The sequence below is a fragment of the Dryobates pubescens genome, chromosome 8, assembly GCF_014839835.1.
Source record: "Dryobates pubescens isolate bDryPub1 chromosome 8, bDryPub1.pri, whole genome shotgun sequence".
NCBI classification, from domain to species: Eukaryota; Metazoa; Chordata; class Aves; order Piciformes; family Picidae; genus Dryobates; species Dryobates pubescens.
This window is the reverse complement of record NC_071619.1, coordinates 28,579,392-28,596,150: the sequence shown is the minus strand read 5'-3', so window position 1 is coordinate 28,596,150 and position 16,759 is coordinate 28,579,392. Positions and strand designations below refer to the sequence as shown.

Sequence of the window (16,759 nt, the reverse complement as noted above, 5' to 3'; positions counted from 1 at the left end):
ATGGGCATGATCAAACCTGCCACTTTCAGCTGTTGAGCTTAGCAACTGAAATGTATACACAAAACCTAAAAGATGAGGGATTTGCAACATCTAGCTTTAAAGAAGTTCCATGATTATCACAAATGGAACAAGCTGGTAGGAAAAAACTTTTTTCTTCTCTTTTTAGGTTTCTTTAATAGAGGCTTTATGATGTTGTAATAAAAACCACTTATCTCTAATGCCAGAAAAAGTCAACCATCAAGACTGATTCTTTAAAGTCCACTGAGGAAACTTTAGTAATGTAATATTAGCTAGACCATAGCTAAGTATCCTAGATCATTCATCAAGAGTGAGTTATTCCTATAGGTGCAAAAAGGAAACATCAAAATCACACAGAAATATTAAATGCTTCTCTAATTACTAAGATGTTCAAGAAGTGTTTCCAGTACTGTCAGTTTTATTTTAAAAATAGAGTCCAAACATTGTTTTTGATAAGTTGCAACATCTTTTCTACAATTAAAAAAAATCAAACCCAAACCCCAACAAAAATAACACCAAACCAAAGCAAAACAATAGTCATAATTAACTGGGAATCAGTCAGTCTCCTGTATTCCTTAAACATTCTTTTTCTGCTTCGTCAAAGCAAAGAGCTAATAATTAGCATCACTGTGACAGCCAAAGAGTCTGGCTAATCTCATCCACATTCTGAACTTTAATAATAAACTTTCTGGTACAGATTGCTTCAAGTACACATCAGAAGCTGAATGTAACTGAACACAGTTCATGCAAAACAAAGGTACAATACTGAACTTGTATCATCCAGAGGTTTTTGTTCTCTTTTCAGCTTGATGTCTTTGAAGTCCAACTGCCTGATCACAAGAACTGAGCTGAGGTTCCATAGAGTGAGCACTGTATACTAAACTACTGACGTAACTCGGATTTGTCAGGCTACATGACTTTATTGAGCTCTAAAACCTCAAATAAATACATGAGGCTGAGATCTGTGCCTCTTGGAGTCTATTTGGTAACTTCTCAGACATATTTGGGGGTACAGATGGAAAACTGACTGGCAATGATCTCGTTATGGGGAAATACATGATGTCATTACTTAATAACAGAATTTTTTGAGAAAAAACGTGTTACTCATTTATATTAAGAGTGTTTCTCATTCAGACACTCAGGTAGGCAATGAAGACTGCAGCGTGGAGGAAATGTTCTAATTAGCAACATCTGTGCAGTTTCAAACCTCTATTTGTCATTCTAGCATCATCTCAGCCTTGATAATTCCAAGTAGCTGAAGTTAGATATGACCGTGCTCTTTCTGGACAGCTAGGTATCAATCCCTGCTCTAAGGAGGTTGAAAATATCTTGAGCAGACACTGGAACAAGCAGCAGCAGTACATGGTTACACATTCAAAGCTTTTTTACCGTGACCATTCCACCTGAAGAGGGACATGTTTGACAGAGGAGATCTGTGCACGCATTTACCTGCCTTCTGCTTGGGCAGTAGTTCCAGGATCAATGAAACTGCACCTCAATTCCTTCTGTTTTGGTATTTTCTTACAAACCACCATGATGCCTTCATGGATCCTGATTTAAGGCCTGAGGGCTCCTTGTTATGCCTGTGAATAGCCATGGATTGAGTTTAAGCTGATAAACAAAAGCAATACCCAAATGAGTTCCTGCTTATGGCCAGTGTAACTTCAGTTAGTTGATTCCATGTCTGTTTCTCAGGAAATTACAATGTTTTCCAGTGTTGATATATCATTCTGGTTCCTGTTAGCAAACATTGCCCTCAGCAGTATGAATGTAGTCCATAGCTCTGCCACAGACTACATTATAACTCATCATGGCCTGAAATTTCTTTCACTCACAGAGAAGACTTTAGACCTCTCTTTTTCCCTGACATATATGAAGCCTTGACTTTGATTTCAAGTAGCAGAGGAATTCACTCCCAACTTACTGCTCTTGGTTTGTGAGCAAAAGAAGTAATTAGAAGTGTTCAAGTGGGGAAAGTACACACTTGTGTTTCCTATGTAAACATAAAGGAAGATGGATAAAATGTTCATCAAACATGTATGTATTAACATCTAGAATGATAAAAGTGAAAAGCAGAACACAGTCCTTGAGCTTTAATTTCAGAACAAGATTGCTCTCAAAACTCAACTTATTTATCTTAGTCCAAATCCCTTAGATTCTAGTAGTTTTAGGTTTAGTTATGGGAATGGACTGATTTTATGAAGGTATCTCTGTCAAAATGAGGGAGTTCAGTATTTATGAGCTTAGATATTGAATTGGTTGGGTTTTATGAGTTTGGCTGATGCTAGCTTCAGAGGAAAACATAAGAAACAAAAATTGTATGTTGTATATCTTATTTTCAGAAGGAAAGGTTTGTTCAGTTGTACAGCTTTAACAATATCCCTTCAATAATAAATGGTACTGCAGATGTTCTGTATACACTGCAGCATTTACAGGCTTTGGCCAGAGCAACATATATTCATGTCAGTTTGTTGCAAACACCATTGTTAAATGGAGTACTTAGCAGATTAAAATTACCCTTTTACTTCCGTTTCTCTTACTTATACAATTTGGGCCATATTTTGTGTGAATGCAGTGGGACACATGCCAGGGGGAAGCAGGGCATTTTGCTCAGGCTGCACCTGGCTAGCTTTCTCAGTCCAGGGACACAATAATCACACAGACTGCCTACAAGTTGGATCAACAGTCTGGCTTTTGTCTGGAGCAAGCAACAGGCTCTTCTGGTATGAAAGAACTCCACTCATCTCTGTCCGTGAAGACCATCTGGATGCAATGACCTTAAACTACCAGTGTCTGTATGAATTCAAACAGAAATATCATAGATCCTTGAAGTCTAAATGAAGTGACCAGACTCTGAGGGTCTGAAGGTGATTCAGGGCATCTAATGATGCAGGTTCTCTTTCCAGTATTTAAGTTTGTAGTCATAAAGCAAACAGTGGACAGTGTGGACTGCATGTTACTGACAGTAGAATTTGGCCATCTCTTACTGACAGCAGTGTGACTAAAGTGCTAGTATATTAACATAGACAAGGTTGACTTTATGCATCTCACAAAGGCTCAGCATGAGGGTTTAGGAAAATTTAGCACTTCTACCTGAGTGACTTGGAGGTCCCTACCAGGGGCTGTTAAATCTTGTGTTCTTGCTGCAAACAGATAAATAATTAAAGCTTTGCCATCCATATTAGCATTCTCAGTCCCTTTGGTCTTATCCAGCCAGTGTTGTGGGGAGGGATTCCATAGTCCTATGACTAGCAGATGCATGAAGAGTAGATCTGCTAACAGAATAAATATCTGTGACTGCTTACTTCAGCAATCTCTTGGCAAGGCAGACCAATGTCATGAAAGGGCAGTGATGAAAAGGAATTAAATGGAGGATCAGGAATCAATGCAGAACTTCATTAGTTTGTGAAAAAATATGATGTACACAAAGGGAGAGAGGGAGGGATCCACCCTCTTGCCACTAACATCGAAGAGAAATGGATAACAGTCTCCCTTTAGTGTTTTTGAAAACTTCTCCATGGGCTTCCATGTTTGGTTTTTTTGTCCACAACAAACAACATAATACTAAATATTACAGTACCTGTATGCAAAGTTGCATAGAGAAATACTATAGCCTTACAAATAGGTAACATTTCAATATTAACAACGGGAAGTTGATTGACAGAAATGCTAAGCTTTATAAAATCAAACAACTAAGGCAGGGAGCAGGGCACACTGCGTTTTGAAGTGAATTGGAATGTGTTCTTGCTCCTTTAACTCCAGTCTTGATTCACTTAATTTTTATAAAAATAAATGAAGATGACAATTTTTTTCCACTTTAAAATATGACCCTTTTTCCTCTCATGGAAATGGTGTAATTCAGTAGCAAATAAGTAGCCATCATTTCAGTAATAAAAGCAACTGACATTACTCATACACACTCTTCAGTCTGGAACATAGATCTTTGCATCTCGCAACAGCTTATACATAAACAGTGTCTGCTGGTCTTCACACCTGCCTCAGGAGTTACTGTGAACACTGATGCACCCCACTGGTGCGCCTGGCTCTCGGTCTCTAAGCACCACATCACTTATACAGACCAACACTCCAATTGTGCTGTTAGGAATCTCATTAAGGAAACACAGCTTGATGTCTGCAGCTGCTCAGAGCTTCTAAACTGCCTTCCTCATTAAATAAGTGCCATCCTGCATCCAATCCCTCTGTCAGAGGCATATTGGGCCATTCCTCACACACGTTACATTTTCTCTTTAAACAAAATGAAATACCAATCGTAGCCTTTGTGTTAATCTAGAAGGGATTCCTTTGGGGTTACTTTCTTCTTCCTTCACCAGTCTAGTTAAACATGATAGATTCAGGGTCCTGGTTTGCCATTTGAGCCATATGTCTTAATACATCCTTTTTAGTTATGATACCCAGCAGCCTCCTAGAGGAGAAAAGGAAAGGAAAGGTCAACAATCATCTCATATATCATCCGGGTTTTGTTTACCCTGTTCAGCTGCATGGACATTGTGTGAGTGTCTCCACATAGCATTGCTCATTGCATCCATTCCCAAATGATTATCTTTTACAAAAAGCATTCTCATCTGGTGTATTTTTACTACCCTGGGCATGATCTTAGATGAAATTGTTACCTGGTTTTGACTGAGTGAGAAGCTACAAGTAAGATACTTTGTACAAAAAAAAAAAAACCAAGTAAGGAGTTTCCTTAGGCTTGGGCTATAGAAGACCAACAGCACACAACTAAGGTGATAGTACCCTGAGCTTGAGCATGGGGTTTAGTGATCTACAAACTAAGCTATAACACAGTTTGTTTAAACTTTTGCTGTCCAACAGCATAATTACTTCAAATTTGAGTGAAAACCCCTCATTTATGTGAACCCAAAAATTGTATCTGTCAAGAAAGAAGAGGCCTGTGGAATGTCTGACCCCAAGAGTCAAGAGTTTCCTAACCCTCAGTATTTAAGGCCTTTTATTTTGAATCTTTGAAGGCCATGAGGCACAGAATTTTGAACCTATGTCATTGCTACAGTTCTTCCACGTTTCATTTCATGTAAGTGCTAGAAATCAAGATTAAAACCCAAATCCAGCCATCTGACAATGGTTCTTATTTTCTGCATTGATAGTAACAGCTGATATGCAATATGTTTGAATAATAAAAAGGCTTTTTGCAGAATACTAACTTAGTCTTCCACATTTGAAAATGTTTTGGGTTTTTTTTCCTATCCTATTGTGAATTTTATACTTGCTGATAGATCCTGGTATGAGCAATGATCCCCAAAACAGCTCAAATCCCATTGAGATTCCTAATTTCATGTTTGCCCATACTACTTCAGCTCTTCTCTCTCTCTTTTTTTTTTTAGTGGACTTTTGGTTTATACACTCTTTAATTTTCCATTTAAAAAGCTGAAAATACCAATTTTCCTCCACGGACATCTTTATCACAGTCTTCACAAGCATCTATTCTAGCTGGATGTCTAGAAACAGGCACATTCTTTTCACACCACACTACTTGTGCCACTACATCTGCCTCTGCTGAAAGCTAAACTATAGTAGGAGTTGGGAAAGTTTATTATGTATTTATCTTTACCTTATCTAAATGAGAATACACTAAGGATTTGGGAGAACAAAATAAACATGACACCCAGCCAGTGCCATTAAGGTTCTGAGTGTGACTTCTTTTGCTGCCCTGGAGAGACACTGGGTCAGTTTCCCTTATTCTTCCATTCACAGAACAGACAACATCAAAATATTGACTTGCCTGTCTCAGAGGTGATGATTACTTGGCTACTGTCTATTCTTAGCTTTCAGCAGGAAAAATGGTGGGTTTGTTAATGCTGAAAAACCCTCTGGAGCCTCTCTAAGCACTCACCCACTGCGAGTGACCAGGCACTGCCGGAGCCCCAGCTTCCTGAAAATGTCGACCACCGTCTCCATGGGGGTGTGGTCGGTGACAGTGAAAGGGCTCAGGTTGAGAATGCGCCGCAGCTTCAGCGGATGGGGACTGTTGGGTGGCAGCTCAGGGGGGTCTTCGGTGAAGTACACAATGGAGTTGCTCACCACTCCGTCCTGGCGCTGTCTTGCATTCTCTGTACAACAGCAAGATTAAGGAAGACACCTAAGTTAGTCTTGATAACAAAAGAAAAGCAAAAATGCTGGTCTTCGGAAAGCAAAGGCAGTAGCTGCAGTTTGCCTTAAACACACTGAGGTCCCAGAATTTCCTTGAGACACTGCTCCCTTAAAGCAAATGTAAAGTGATATTTTACAAACACACACTTCTGCTTGGTTGGGATAATGTTTTCTGAAGAAACATGCAGCTTATTGTATTCACAAACATCACTAATCCAAATTCTGTCAAGTTCAAGTAACTCTGTGTCTGCATTGTGAGAATCACAACAGAAACTTCTATTACATGCCCAGCAGTGGAGTCAACAGCTGTGTATGGTCCCAGCTGGCTTGGAGCACTGTGTTTGTTCCCAGACTTCTCAGTGGAGTTGGGGAAACCTGGGCACTGTGAATGGATTTATAAACAGAAAGCCAGGGAAAGAGAAATTCACATATTCCATATTACCATATTGCTACTGAACAGAATGTGAACAATATATGAAATGGATTTCCAAATGACAGACAACTTTTCTTACCCCAGAATATGCACATCATGTGTTTGGCTCTGAAGTTTTAACTCTTTGTATAAATTACAAAGGCATAGCAATGGACAACAGTTTTAAACTACAGAAGGGTAGATTTAGACTGGACATTAGGAAGAAGTTCTTCACTGTGAGGGTGGTGGTACACTGGAAAAGGTTGCCCAGGGAGGTGGTGGAGGCCCCATCTCTGAAGATATCCAAAGTCAGGCTTGTTGGGGCTCTGAGCAACTTGATCTAGTTTGGAATGCCCCTGCTTACTGCAGGGTGTTGGACTAGATGACCTTTAAAGTTCTATGATTCTATCAAACTTGTGGAAATAGCTGAATTATTATCTATGATTAACATAGATTGCTTCTGTTCTTGAGAGGTGTAGCAAATCAGACATACTCAAAGCGTGTATGTATATCCTTGGAGCTCATTTCCATTAATCAAAGCACAAAAACCTACTCCTGTGACTTGTAATGTGTAGACAGTAATGATTTCTAACATGTTCCAGCTGCATTTTTTTTCCCTTTTAATGATCATTGTGTTGTAACATTTCTGGAACTGAAGCAGTGCTGGCTCAAACCTAGCATCAGTACAGTGTGTGATTTTCAACCTTCTCACCCCACTTATTACAAGCCCTACTGGAATTTATAGGAATGATGCTAACTTTGCCCCATCTTGTTTCGATTCATACATCTAATTTCAAGTGTGAATATGCCTGCCTAGATCTTTGATATATGATCTGTGCTAAGAGGTAACATTAATCAAGGTAACTCCTACGCTTTGATAAAACCCTTGACAGCTAGGTATTTCCTTCCCGAAGCTGCGCCCAAAGCATTTCAGTTACCACATTGCTGCTCCCAAAGCAGCAATGACCTGGACAACAGTGATTAGCCAAAGCCATGACTTCACTCTTGCAAGCCAAACCTCTCTCTGGAGAAATTTGAATGATGTAGTACTACTGAACAAATTCAGCAGCATCAGACAAAATAAATGGTGGAATTTGTATGCAGTCTCGCTGGAATGGGGAGCTAGAGCAAAGGTGAACCAGAAAGATGGATCATTCTTGCAGTAATTGGGTAAGAAAAATAGATACAGTTTAACAGAAAGAGCAAAATGAATGGATGATGATGCTTGGTTTTACACAGTAATCTATGCAGAAGGCTCTTGTCATAGCCAGAGAGTGAATTAGCTTTCCCAAATGTGAAATGGCCTCTCATATTCAGGAGTTCAGAGTTCACAACCTACATTAACTATGTTGCTCTCTCAACTCCACACTGGAAAAAAATACATTATACAGGCCACCTGGCTTGTGTCCAAGGCTCTGCCTTTTGTACAATGCCTCTTGCGCTGGATAAGTTCAAGAGGAGTTGTGCAGGGTCAAATACTCCCCTCTGTAAGTCTGTAAAGTAGGTGCCATCTAAAATGCAGACATCTATCCCCAGAGTGTGACCTACCCACCTGACCTCCCTACCCGCTCAACAAGAGCCAGTGGAAGCATACAATCCTCCTGAAGGTGCTTTAGAGTACAGGGAAGTTTCATTGCCATTTCCTTCTCAGGGACTGGATGCATTTATAGAGCATGTTTAGTGCCCCTCTTATGAAGAAAGAATGACACTGGGGTAGCTCACATGACTGCCCCAGCTGCTGCTGGCAGCCCATGGAAACTGCAAGAAGTTTGAAGCTGCAGTGGCTCCTGATGTGGTTCTGGCAGGTTTACCTCTGTTGTCTCTTGCAGAATTGTACTGTTCCAAGTAACAGCAAAATTAAACCAAAAAAAGTCAAGTCTGTAGAAGTCTAACAGCTGGTCAGTTGCAATACAATCCAGCTATGGGTTATAGCAACTAGTAAAAGACAGACTTGGGCCAAAAAGTTAGGTTTAGCTCTTATCTACCCATTCTTCAAAACTGGTAACATCAAAATCAAACTTGTACATACTCTGCTACTGTACTCACTTATAGCAAGAATCAGCTCTCGTCTCTGTGCAAATCCAATAAGCCTCTCAGAGTCCCTTGAAACCACTACTGGGAAGCCATTGTAGTCAGTCTCCTTGATCAGTGTCTCAACATCCTCCACCGTCATGCTGTCTTGCGTCAGAACAGAGAGAGGAGCTTCACCACGTCTTGGTCTCATAACATCTGTTGCCAGGGTTCGGTGGGTGAATTCATCCTTCACATCCAGAAATGGGTAACCATTCAGATGAATGTGAGCTTCATAGATCCCTTCTTTCCCAAAGGCATCTGCGACCCACTTGCTTGTGACAGCTGCAGCCATAAGAGGTACAATGTACTCCAGGCCTCCAGTTAGCTCGAACATAATCACCACCAGAGAAACCGTCATTCGGGTAACACCACCTGCCGACAAGGAAAGTAGTCAAGTTTCCCCTGGTGCTCTGGAACCCACGAAGAAAGTCATTTATAATTTTGGGTGCTACATTCAAAAAGGCATGAGATTACACATTCTAAGTACTTTGGCATCATACTTTGTTAAGCATTTTGGGCTTATTTCACTGGAGAAAGAGATATTTTTTGTTTGCTGTGCTTTTCATGCAAAAAAAAACCAAACTGTGTGAACTTGCTCAAGACAAAGAGGCTAGCACTGAGAAATAAATCATGAATGTTAAAAGACAGAGCTATCAAACAAGAAAACATACCCAAAGATCAGCTATACACCTGAGAAACTAGACCTGAATCCTCCCAAGAATCAGCTAAGTCCCAAGGGTTTAGGTAGGGGCACTGAGAGCTGGCCTTCACATTGGTTTACCTAGCACATTCATATTAAAAAGAAAGCTAAGCATTATTTTGGGGCAGGATATGGTTACAAAATCCTACAGGAGGACAGTTTAGGGCCACTGCAAGAGCTATGTTACAGCTTAAACCCTGATTTTTTATATCAGTATAACACACAGTTTGAACTGTACACAGCTTGCTTTGAGGCCATGTAGGCGTGCAGCTGTAGATGGGGTTGTGGCTGTGTTTTTCAATCTAGTCTTTCAGTATCAATTCCATAAGCAAGTTCTTTACTCCTTCAGTTTACATTAAAGGATAAAAATAATCACATAACTGCAGACAAGTGTTTATGTATCACTGACTGAATTATTAGGTAACATTTCTTTGCCTCTGTTCAAAAGGTAAATGTAATAAATCTGCTATTTTTAGGCCTCAAAATACAGCACCATTTTAGATGAGAGAAATCAGAAACAGTTCATTAAAAGATGCTTTTAATCTAGCAGCATGCAGGGAAATTCAATTGTTGATTATTCAACACAATGATCCGGATATGACTTTCATCTGAAGAATGCCTTAAACTTCTGACTCTGAAAAGCTGCGAGCAGAGTAAACACTGAGTGAGTCAGGTCTCGGGCTTAATAACAAGCAGTGATGTTCTCCTGTTTGTGTCACTATACTATCAGAATCATTACAGCTACATTAGATCTACAACTACCTGAAAGGAAGTTGTAGCCAGGAGGGAGTTGGTCTCTTCTCCCAGGCCACCAGCACCAGAACAAGAGGACACCGTCTCAAGCTGTGCCAGGGGAAGTTTAGGCTCAAGGTGATGAGAAAATTCTTCACAGAAAGAGAGATTTGCCATTGGAATGTGCTGCCCAGGGAGGTGGTGGAGTCACTGTCCCTGGAGGTGTTCAAAGAAGGATTGGACATGGCACTTGAAGCCATGGTTTAGTTAGTCATGGGGTGTTGGGTGGCAGGTTGGACTTGATCATCTCTGAGGTCTTTTCCAACCTTATTGATTCTGTAATTCAGACCTTTCAAAAAGGAATGTGACTGCCAACCATCAGCTGGAATATCAGAGCAAAATGCATGTGTATCGCCTATATTATGAACATTTATGAACAAGAGGAAGCACTTTACTGGTTTTGACAGCAAGATTCATCCTAGGCTATTTTAATGGGCCTACACTGCTGTAGGTGTTCACATCCAAAGGGGTGATCCAGATTGCCTTTATAATCTCTGGAGAAAAACAAGCCCTTCTGAGGCCAAATTCATTTGTTCATTTTCCTGGTCATTGCCAGATGAGACCAATCTTTCCAGTACCTCATTTTTTTGTTTTGACTGCAAAAGATATCAACACAGTGAGCTCAGATGTTGATGTCTACACTACAGACATTAAATTTAGACAATCAAATCCCACCCTTCTTTCCCCTATAACAGATCATACAAATAATCCTGCTTTTCTCTTATGAGACTCCAAAACTGAAACTTTTGCAGCTCTTTCCCGAGTGCACCTCTCATTTCAAATCTACCCAATTACACTAATCATGCATTATGCCTCCCCACTATTATTTCATCATCAAATGGCAATATCAACCACAACAAAAAAAGGAGGCAAAACACACAAGGGGCATAGAAGGGGACAGATATGATCAGGCAAAAACATGTTCAGATGGTATGCTTATAACATTCCTGTTGCCTCTGTGACTAGAAATGTGATATCTGAGGTATTATTCAATGGTCTTGCTCTAATAGTTAACAGATCATTCCTGTTATATCCAATAAATTCTATTGATTGGATGTAATCAGATACTGGCTTATGATCAAACTCAAACCAAAATCAGTCCAGTTGGCCATAGTGTAACACACAGCCACAATAAGACGCAGAATTTTTAACTCTGTGTAGCTTAAATTCTGGCCAGAACTATGAAGTTTGTCCCCTGCTCTGAAAGAGCACGGTCTAAACAAAGAAGCAGATTTAATCCAGCTACAGTGGATTTCATTACATTAAAGGAGGGGGAAAAGCAGGCAAAACCACTCCTTCTTGGAAACCTGTGGCCTAACTTTACTTTTTTCTTTCCTTGTATGCGCTTTTTGGCAGATTACAAGGAGTAGTCATTGATGACTGCAAGCCTCTCTGTTGCTATCTGGCATATCACTGGAGAGACCGTTAGAGGAAGCTGCCCTTCCTTCAGGCTAGCACTTCTCAACTTCCATTACTTCCAGAAATGCTAGAACAGTACCTAACACAAACATAAAGCCCTCATAGACAATTCATAGGTCCCCAAACATCAGTGGTATTCATGCACAAACCAATGATCAGCAGGTACTGTACCCAAGCAAGCCGCTGCTCCCACCATAGCATAAAGTCCCGGTGTGACACAGTCTGCCCCAGGTCTGCACCAGTTCCTGAAGATGATCCAGTCGTGATGGTGATATGCCAGCTGCTCTACTCCAATCCCAACCATCCTGCCAGCCATGGCTCCAACTGCCATGCTGGGAATGAAAAGGCCTGAAGGGATCTTGAATAAAATACAGACACATGAGCACCTTGACAAAAGTGACTGGTAATGAACTTATTGATCAAATAATTTTTACTACTAGCAGTAAGAGTTTCCTTATTAAATACCAGCCAAGCAGGCCATAGCATGGCTACATGTGTATTCATACCTTTATAAAATATTAAAGCAGTTTTAAAAGTAGTTTTGACTCCTACCTGCTGCATCTCACTGAATTTAATTGATAAACTGTGTTTCTGAATAATAGTCTGTTTCTAAAGTCAAGATGCTCCTGATCCTGCCTTTATTGCTTTCTCAGCAGGAAGTCAGGAGTGGCTGGTAGTTTCATCATGGCTTGAGAATAAGCTTAACTGCAAATAAGATCATGATTTCACCCTCTGTCACACAGAGTACTTTATACTTTCATGACTACTCTTTCAGGCTAAATGAGGCCAGATTTTAAAGTAAATGTCAAATGCACAATACAGATCCAGAGAAAGGAGGCTGTGTTCAGAGACAGCTATTTCTTCATCTCAGTTTGCTATATATTTTCCATGAAACAATATGAATCATTAACGTCTTGTCTCCTATACAGACAAGTCTCAGATCACTAAAATACACTATTCAAATGAGAAGGGAGGGGGGAAAAAATCACTTCTCCTTGGGTAAGTTGGAGAAAAAAAATCCTGATGGAGAAGACAACTCAGATACACAGTAAGGGTTTTCATGGCGTTCTTGGTTTTGGAAAGGAAAGGCTGTTATATCTTTTTAATTATGAAAACACACGTTGAGCTTCCTGGGGAGCTAAACTAACAACCTCAGTATGTCCCAGAGGGACTAGGGCTGGTAACTGGAAGTGCTGTCTCCCCCCCCATATAGGGTTAGTTTTGCTGATACAGTTGGGTTGAGTTGTCTGTATTTGGCAGGTAAAGCTATTTTATCTGTTCTTTTACTGTACACTTGAAACTGTTAATAGCTTCTATCAAATTTTTAATAGACAGAATAAATAAAGAACCACATATAAAATAAAGAAGCAAAATCAGAAGTCTTTAGACAAATGAACAGGTATAAGAACTGGCTGATGGCCACAAATCAGTTTATGCAGTGAAGGGCATCTCTTCAAGTCCCCCTCCAGAAATATTAGACCTGCAACATCCAAGTGCTCTGAAACTCTTACTTACTCTCCCTGCTCAGGAAATCTGCAGGACTCAAGTCATTGGTCCTGAGTGGCCTCCTACCACTCAGTACTTTTTGTTATCAAGTGGAGAAAACACAAAATAAAAACAAAACTCCAACAACTTCCTACTATATTTCAGGTAAAAGTCCTTCTAAAAGATGGATCTTCCTTCAAGTGCAGCATTTAAGAGAAAGCTGAGATGCTTTAGCTTTGATTGTGCTATAAAACACAGTGTATAATTCTGAAAAAACTCTCATCATTTGCAGTAGTCAAATCCAGAATCAAATGCTCAGATAATGAGAGCTGCAGACACACAGATATGTGCTTTACATTAGCACTAGCAATCAGATCTATAAAATTCACCACAAACAGCTTTGGACATATTGAAAGCTTGGATAAATTCTTCTTGGGCTTTTCATCATTCATTTATGAAGAGTTGGAGGAGTGGAAGTAAAAAGTTTCAAAAGCAAAGTTCTCCCACTCATTCCCTACTTCTTTCCAAGCTACAGTGCTTAAAAAGATTAAAACCAGAATGTTTCAGCTATTTTTAGGGGTTTTGTGACATGTTAAATGTGTAAATCAGTGAATTTTAAACTATTACTTCCCTAAGCATAGCTACCTTGAGGCACATTAAGTCATTAATCCAAGAAGACAAATAATAGTAAATAGTCCCTAAGCCTGTGAGAACTGAAAGACAACTGCAGATGAATAGAGAATGGAAAAGCAGGGCTCATCCCTCTGCTGCAACAGGGACCTACAGAGCAAGTTGCTGGCAGGCAGGTCAACCAGGAGGCATCTCGATGACACCTGTGTCACTGGGTCTAGGTCAGAGACACACAAACCCTGCCAGATAAGCCACAGCTACTGACAGCAACTCATCTGTGCCTTGTGCTTGTATCAGCTTCTGTACCTGCCCCTGATTTACCTTCATGCCGAAAGTGAATATCGTGATGACAATTTTAAACACCAAAGCCAAGGCGAGCTGCCACATGGCTGTGTAGACCCCAGGGCCAGCAGGTCTGTCAGGAATGTCATCCACTGGTCGGGTCATGTTTGGGTCGTTGATATAGTCACAGAGCTGCGATGACTCCAGGGCACCACAATCGTTGAAGAGCTCTGAGATCAGCTCGCTTGTGCTCCGACGGGTGTAGGGGTTGGGGTAGGCAATGATGGCAGTGATAGCTGTTATCACTATGACCTCCAGGACTGGGTATTTCCCAAGTCTGGTGGTTTTGCGCCTCCTGCACCAGGCAATGTTGCATCGGATGAAGAGGGTCCCCCACAGGCCACCGAAGACGCCGAGCAGGATGAAGGGGAAGAGCTCAGCCATGTACCAGGGTGTGTGATACTCCACATAGAACAGGACCAGACGGCTGTTTCCAAAAGGATTGATGGACCTCAGTGTGAAGGCAGCCACAAGAGCAGCAAAAAATGACCTCCAGAGGGTTTTCAGGGGAAAGTAGTAGCTGACCTAAAATGAAGCAGAAGCTGTAAACGCTTTGCTGAGTGTGACAGAGGGTGTTAGCTTCAATTGCCATTGCTGTGTGCTTCATCTGATTTTAGAGAGGGCATTAGTCCTTACCACAGCCCAAACAGGTTCACAAAAGTATCAGCAAAGGCATTTTCAGATTTCAGATAGGGAGCAACAACCAGTTAAAAGCCAACAAATCTAATTGCAAAGTTGCTGCCTAGAGATGATGACAAATGCTTGACAGCTTGGCCCATGCAGCAGCAAGCTGAACGCTGGAGCTCTTCTCCTCAAATTAGACTGAAACACTAGAAATCAACTAGAAATCAAACACTTTTGCATCAGAAGAAAAGTAAGTATGTAAGTATGTGAAAAATGCAGAAGCATCTTAGGAAAAGGTATCAAATGAAAATGCATTCATAGAAGCAAGTCAGCTGTCAGGTCTCACCTCTTCCAGACTGAAAAGCACTCCTCCAATTGGAGCCCCAAAGGCAACAGAAACTCCTGCAGCAGCTGCCGCCGACAGCACCTACAAAGCAAATATTTACATACAAGGCATGAGTATTCTGAAACACTGAGTATCCAGACAGGGAATATAGAGATGATGGGAGCCAATCTCACCTCTCTTCTCTTTCCTTCATTCTTGCTGTACTTTGAGAATAGGCTGCTGAAGAAGTTTCCACAGCAACAGGCCACGTGGACTAGCGGCCCCTCTTTCCCAAGGCTCAGGCCTGAAGATACCACCAGAACCAAGGTGACTGTTTTGATTAAAAGTGTCCACTTTCCCAGGTAGCCCCTAATAATGAACCCACTCAAGATGGTTTTTATCTGGAAAGCAGGAAGAACACATTTAAGAGCTGAAGAAACCTTGTCTACTCTGAACTTGCCAATGGAGTTAAAACACCAGTGAGTGCAGTTACCAAATTGCAGATTGCTTGAAAAGAGACAGTAGCAGAGAGAAAGAAACCACAGGTAGGGCAACCTTCCCAGTGATATCTGAGCAGGAGTTAAGCAGACCACACCTTTACTGCTGTTATGGGTGGTCCCCTGTGTTGGTAAGGAGTCTCACAGGGATGAATGAGAATACAAAACCCTCACATATCTCTTTGTCTTACAGGATCACAGTTAAACTAGGCTCAGTTTTAGTAAACCAGGGGGGAAAGTGCAAATAAACAACCACAGACTTCTGCCAGTTGAAGTAAGGAAAAAAACAAGTTCTGAATATTTGGAAGGGCATGCAAGGGTTACTAGATGAGAAAGCCCAAAAGATCTTATTTCTGCACATGTTCTCTTTATTTTGGATGTGAGTGGCTAGAGCAGACCACAACACACATGCGCGATACACAGGCTGCAGGGTGGAATTTGGGTTTGAGTTCTAGCCCTGGGAATAAATTGGAGCTGAGCATCACCTCATGTGAGAGATCTACCACTTGGAAATTAGATTTACAGTTAACTATGAAAACTTTTTTTGAAACATCAATATATCAAGTATGTAGCAAACACATGCCTGTGACTGCTTGGAAATGTGGAAATTATTTAAACACATCAAAATATTTGTGCTTGGGTTTTTTTCCTAACTGTCTATGAAAGACTGGGATGCCTCTAGAGACGAAGGAAAGAAGTATGCCAAGACCTCTAAAATCTGGGCTATTGACTCTGTCAGATCCCTAACTAATAATCCAAGTGGTTCCATAGCACTTGTAATAAAAGAGGGTCTGGATTTCAAACACTTGGAGCAGCTCTGCTGCTTGAATTACACAGCTTCTCATTCTAATAGCTTAGATGCAGACTAAGGCTCAATAGGCAAAATACTGAAAACCAAGCAGAGACTGTGGCTGCAAAATGCTGTCACACCAGCATGACATTCTGTACAAGGGCACAACTTGCAGGCGTTTTCCTTTCAGGCATCCCAGCTGATGGGTATTTCACATCTTCAGTAACTTAGGAAACTTTGTAGCCCTCTTTTTTTCTTCCCTTCCCAATTTATTTTGGTTTTATTTAAAGCCTATCCTAGAAAATGTCCAGTTTTTAACTGGCCCAAATAACTTAATCCAAGGGAAGCTCTGTATAATCTTCTAACAAGTATGTGTCTTGGCCACAAAAAGTTGGGTGTCCCCAGAGTGATGGCTGGAAGCCATTGATTTGTTACTCCAAGCTCTGTCAATGAAGCAGGACGTACATTAAGCTGCCTCAGTGGCTTTTGGACATTTTCTACTGCAAAAAATGTAGATGGGCACCAC

The 16,759-nt window shown here is 40.8% G+C and overlaps 1 protein-coding gene across 2 annotated transcripts in view; it reads right to left on the bottom strand.

The window, feature by feature from the left end:
- Window positions 1-326: 326 nt before the first annotated feature.
- The window catches only part of CLCN4 (chloride voltage-gated channel 4), a 33,632-nt gene continuing 17,199 nt past the window's right edge, over window positions 327-16,759 (bottom strand). Inside the window, exons 5-11 of one of the 2 annotated variants that reach the window (XM_054163408.1) lie at window positions 15,141-15,347; window positions 14,968-15,048; window positions 13,977-14,522; window positions 11,712-11,898; window positions 8,603-9,001; window positions 5,888-6,104; window positions 327-4,441 (exon numbers count right to left, since the gene is read on the bottom strand). In XM_054163408.1, coding sequence (XP_054019383.1) covers window positions 4,351-4,441; window positions 5,888-6,104; window positions 8,603-9,001; window positions 11,712-11,898; window positions 13,977-14,522; window positions 14,968-15,048; window positions 15,141-15,347 — 1,728 coding nt within the window. In that variant the 3' untranslated portion in view covers window positions 327-4,350. The remainder of the gene's footprint in view (window positions 4,442-5,887; window positions 6,105-8,602; window positions 9,002-11,711; window positions 11,899-13,976; window positions 14,523-14,967; window positions 15,049-15,140; window positions 15,348-16,759) is intronic. The other variant, XM_009903819.2, reaches the window with a different exon arrangement.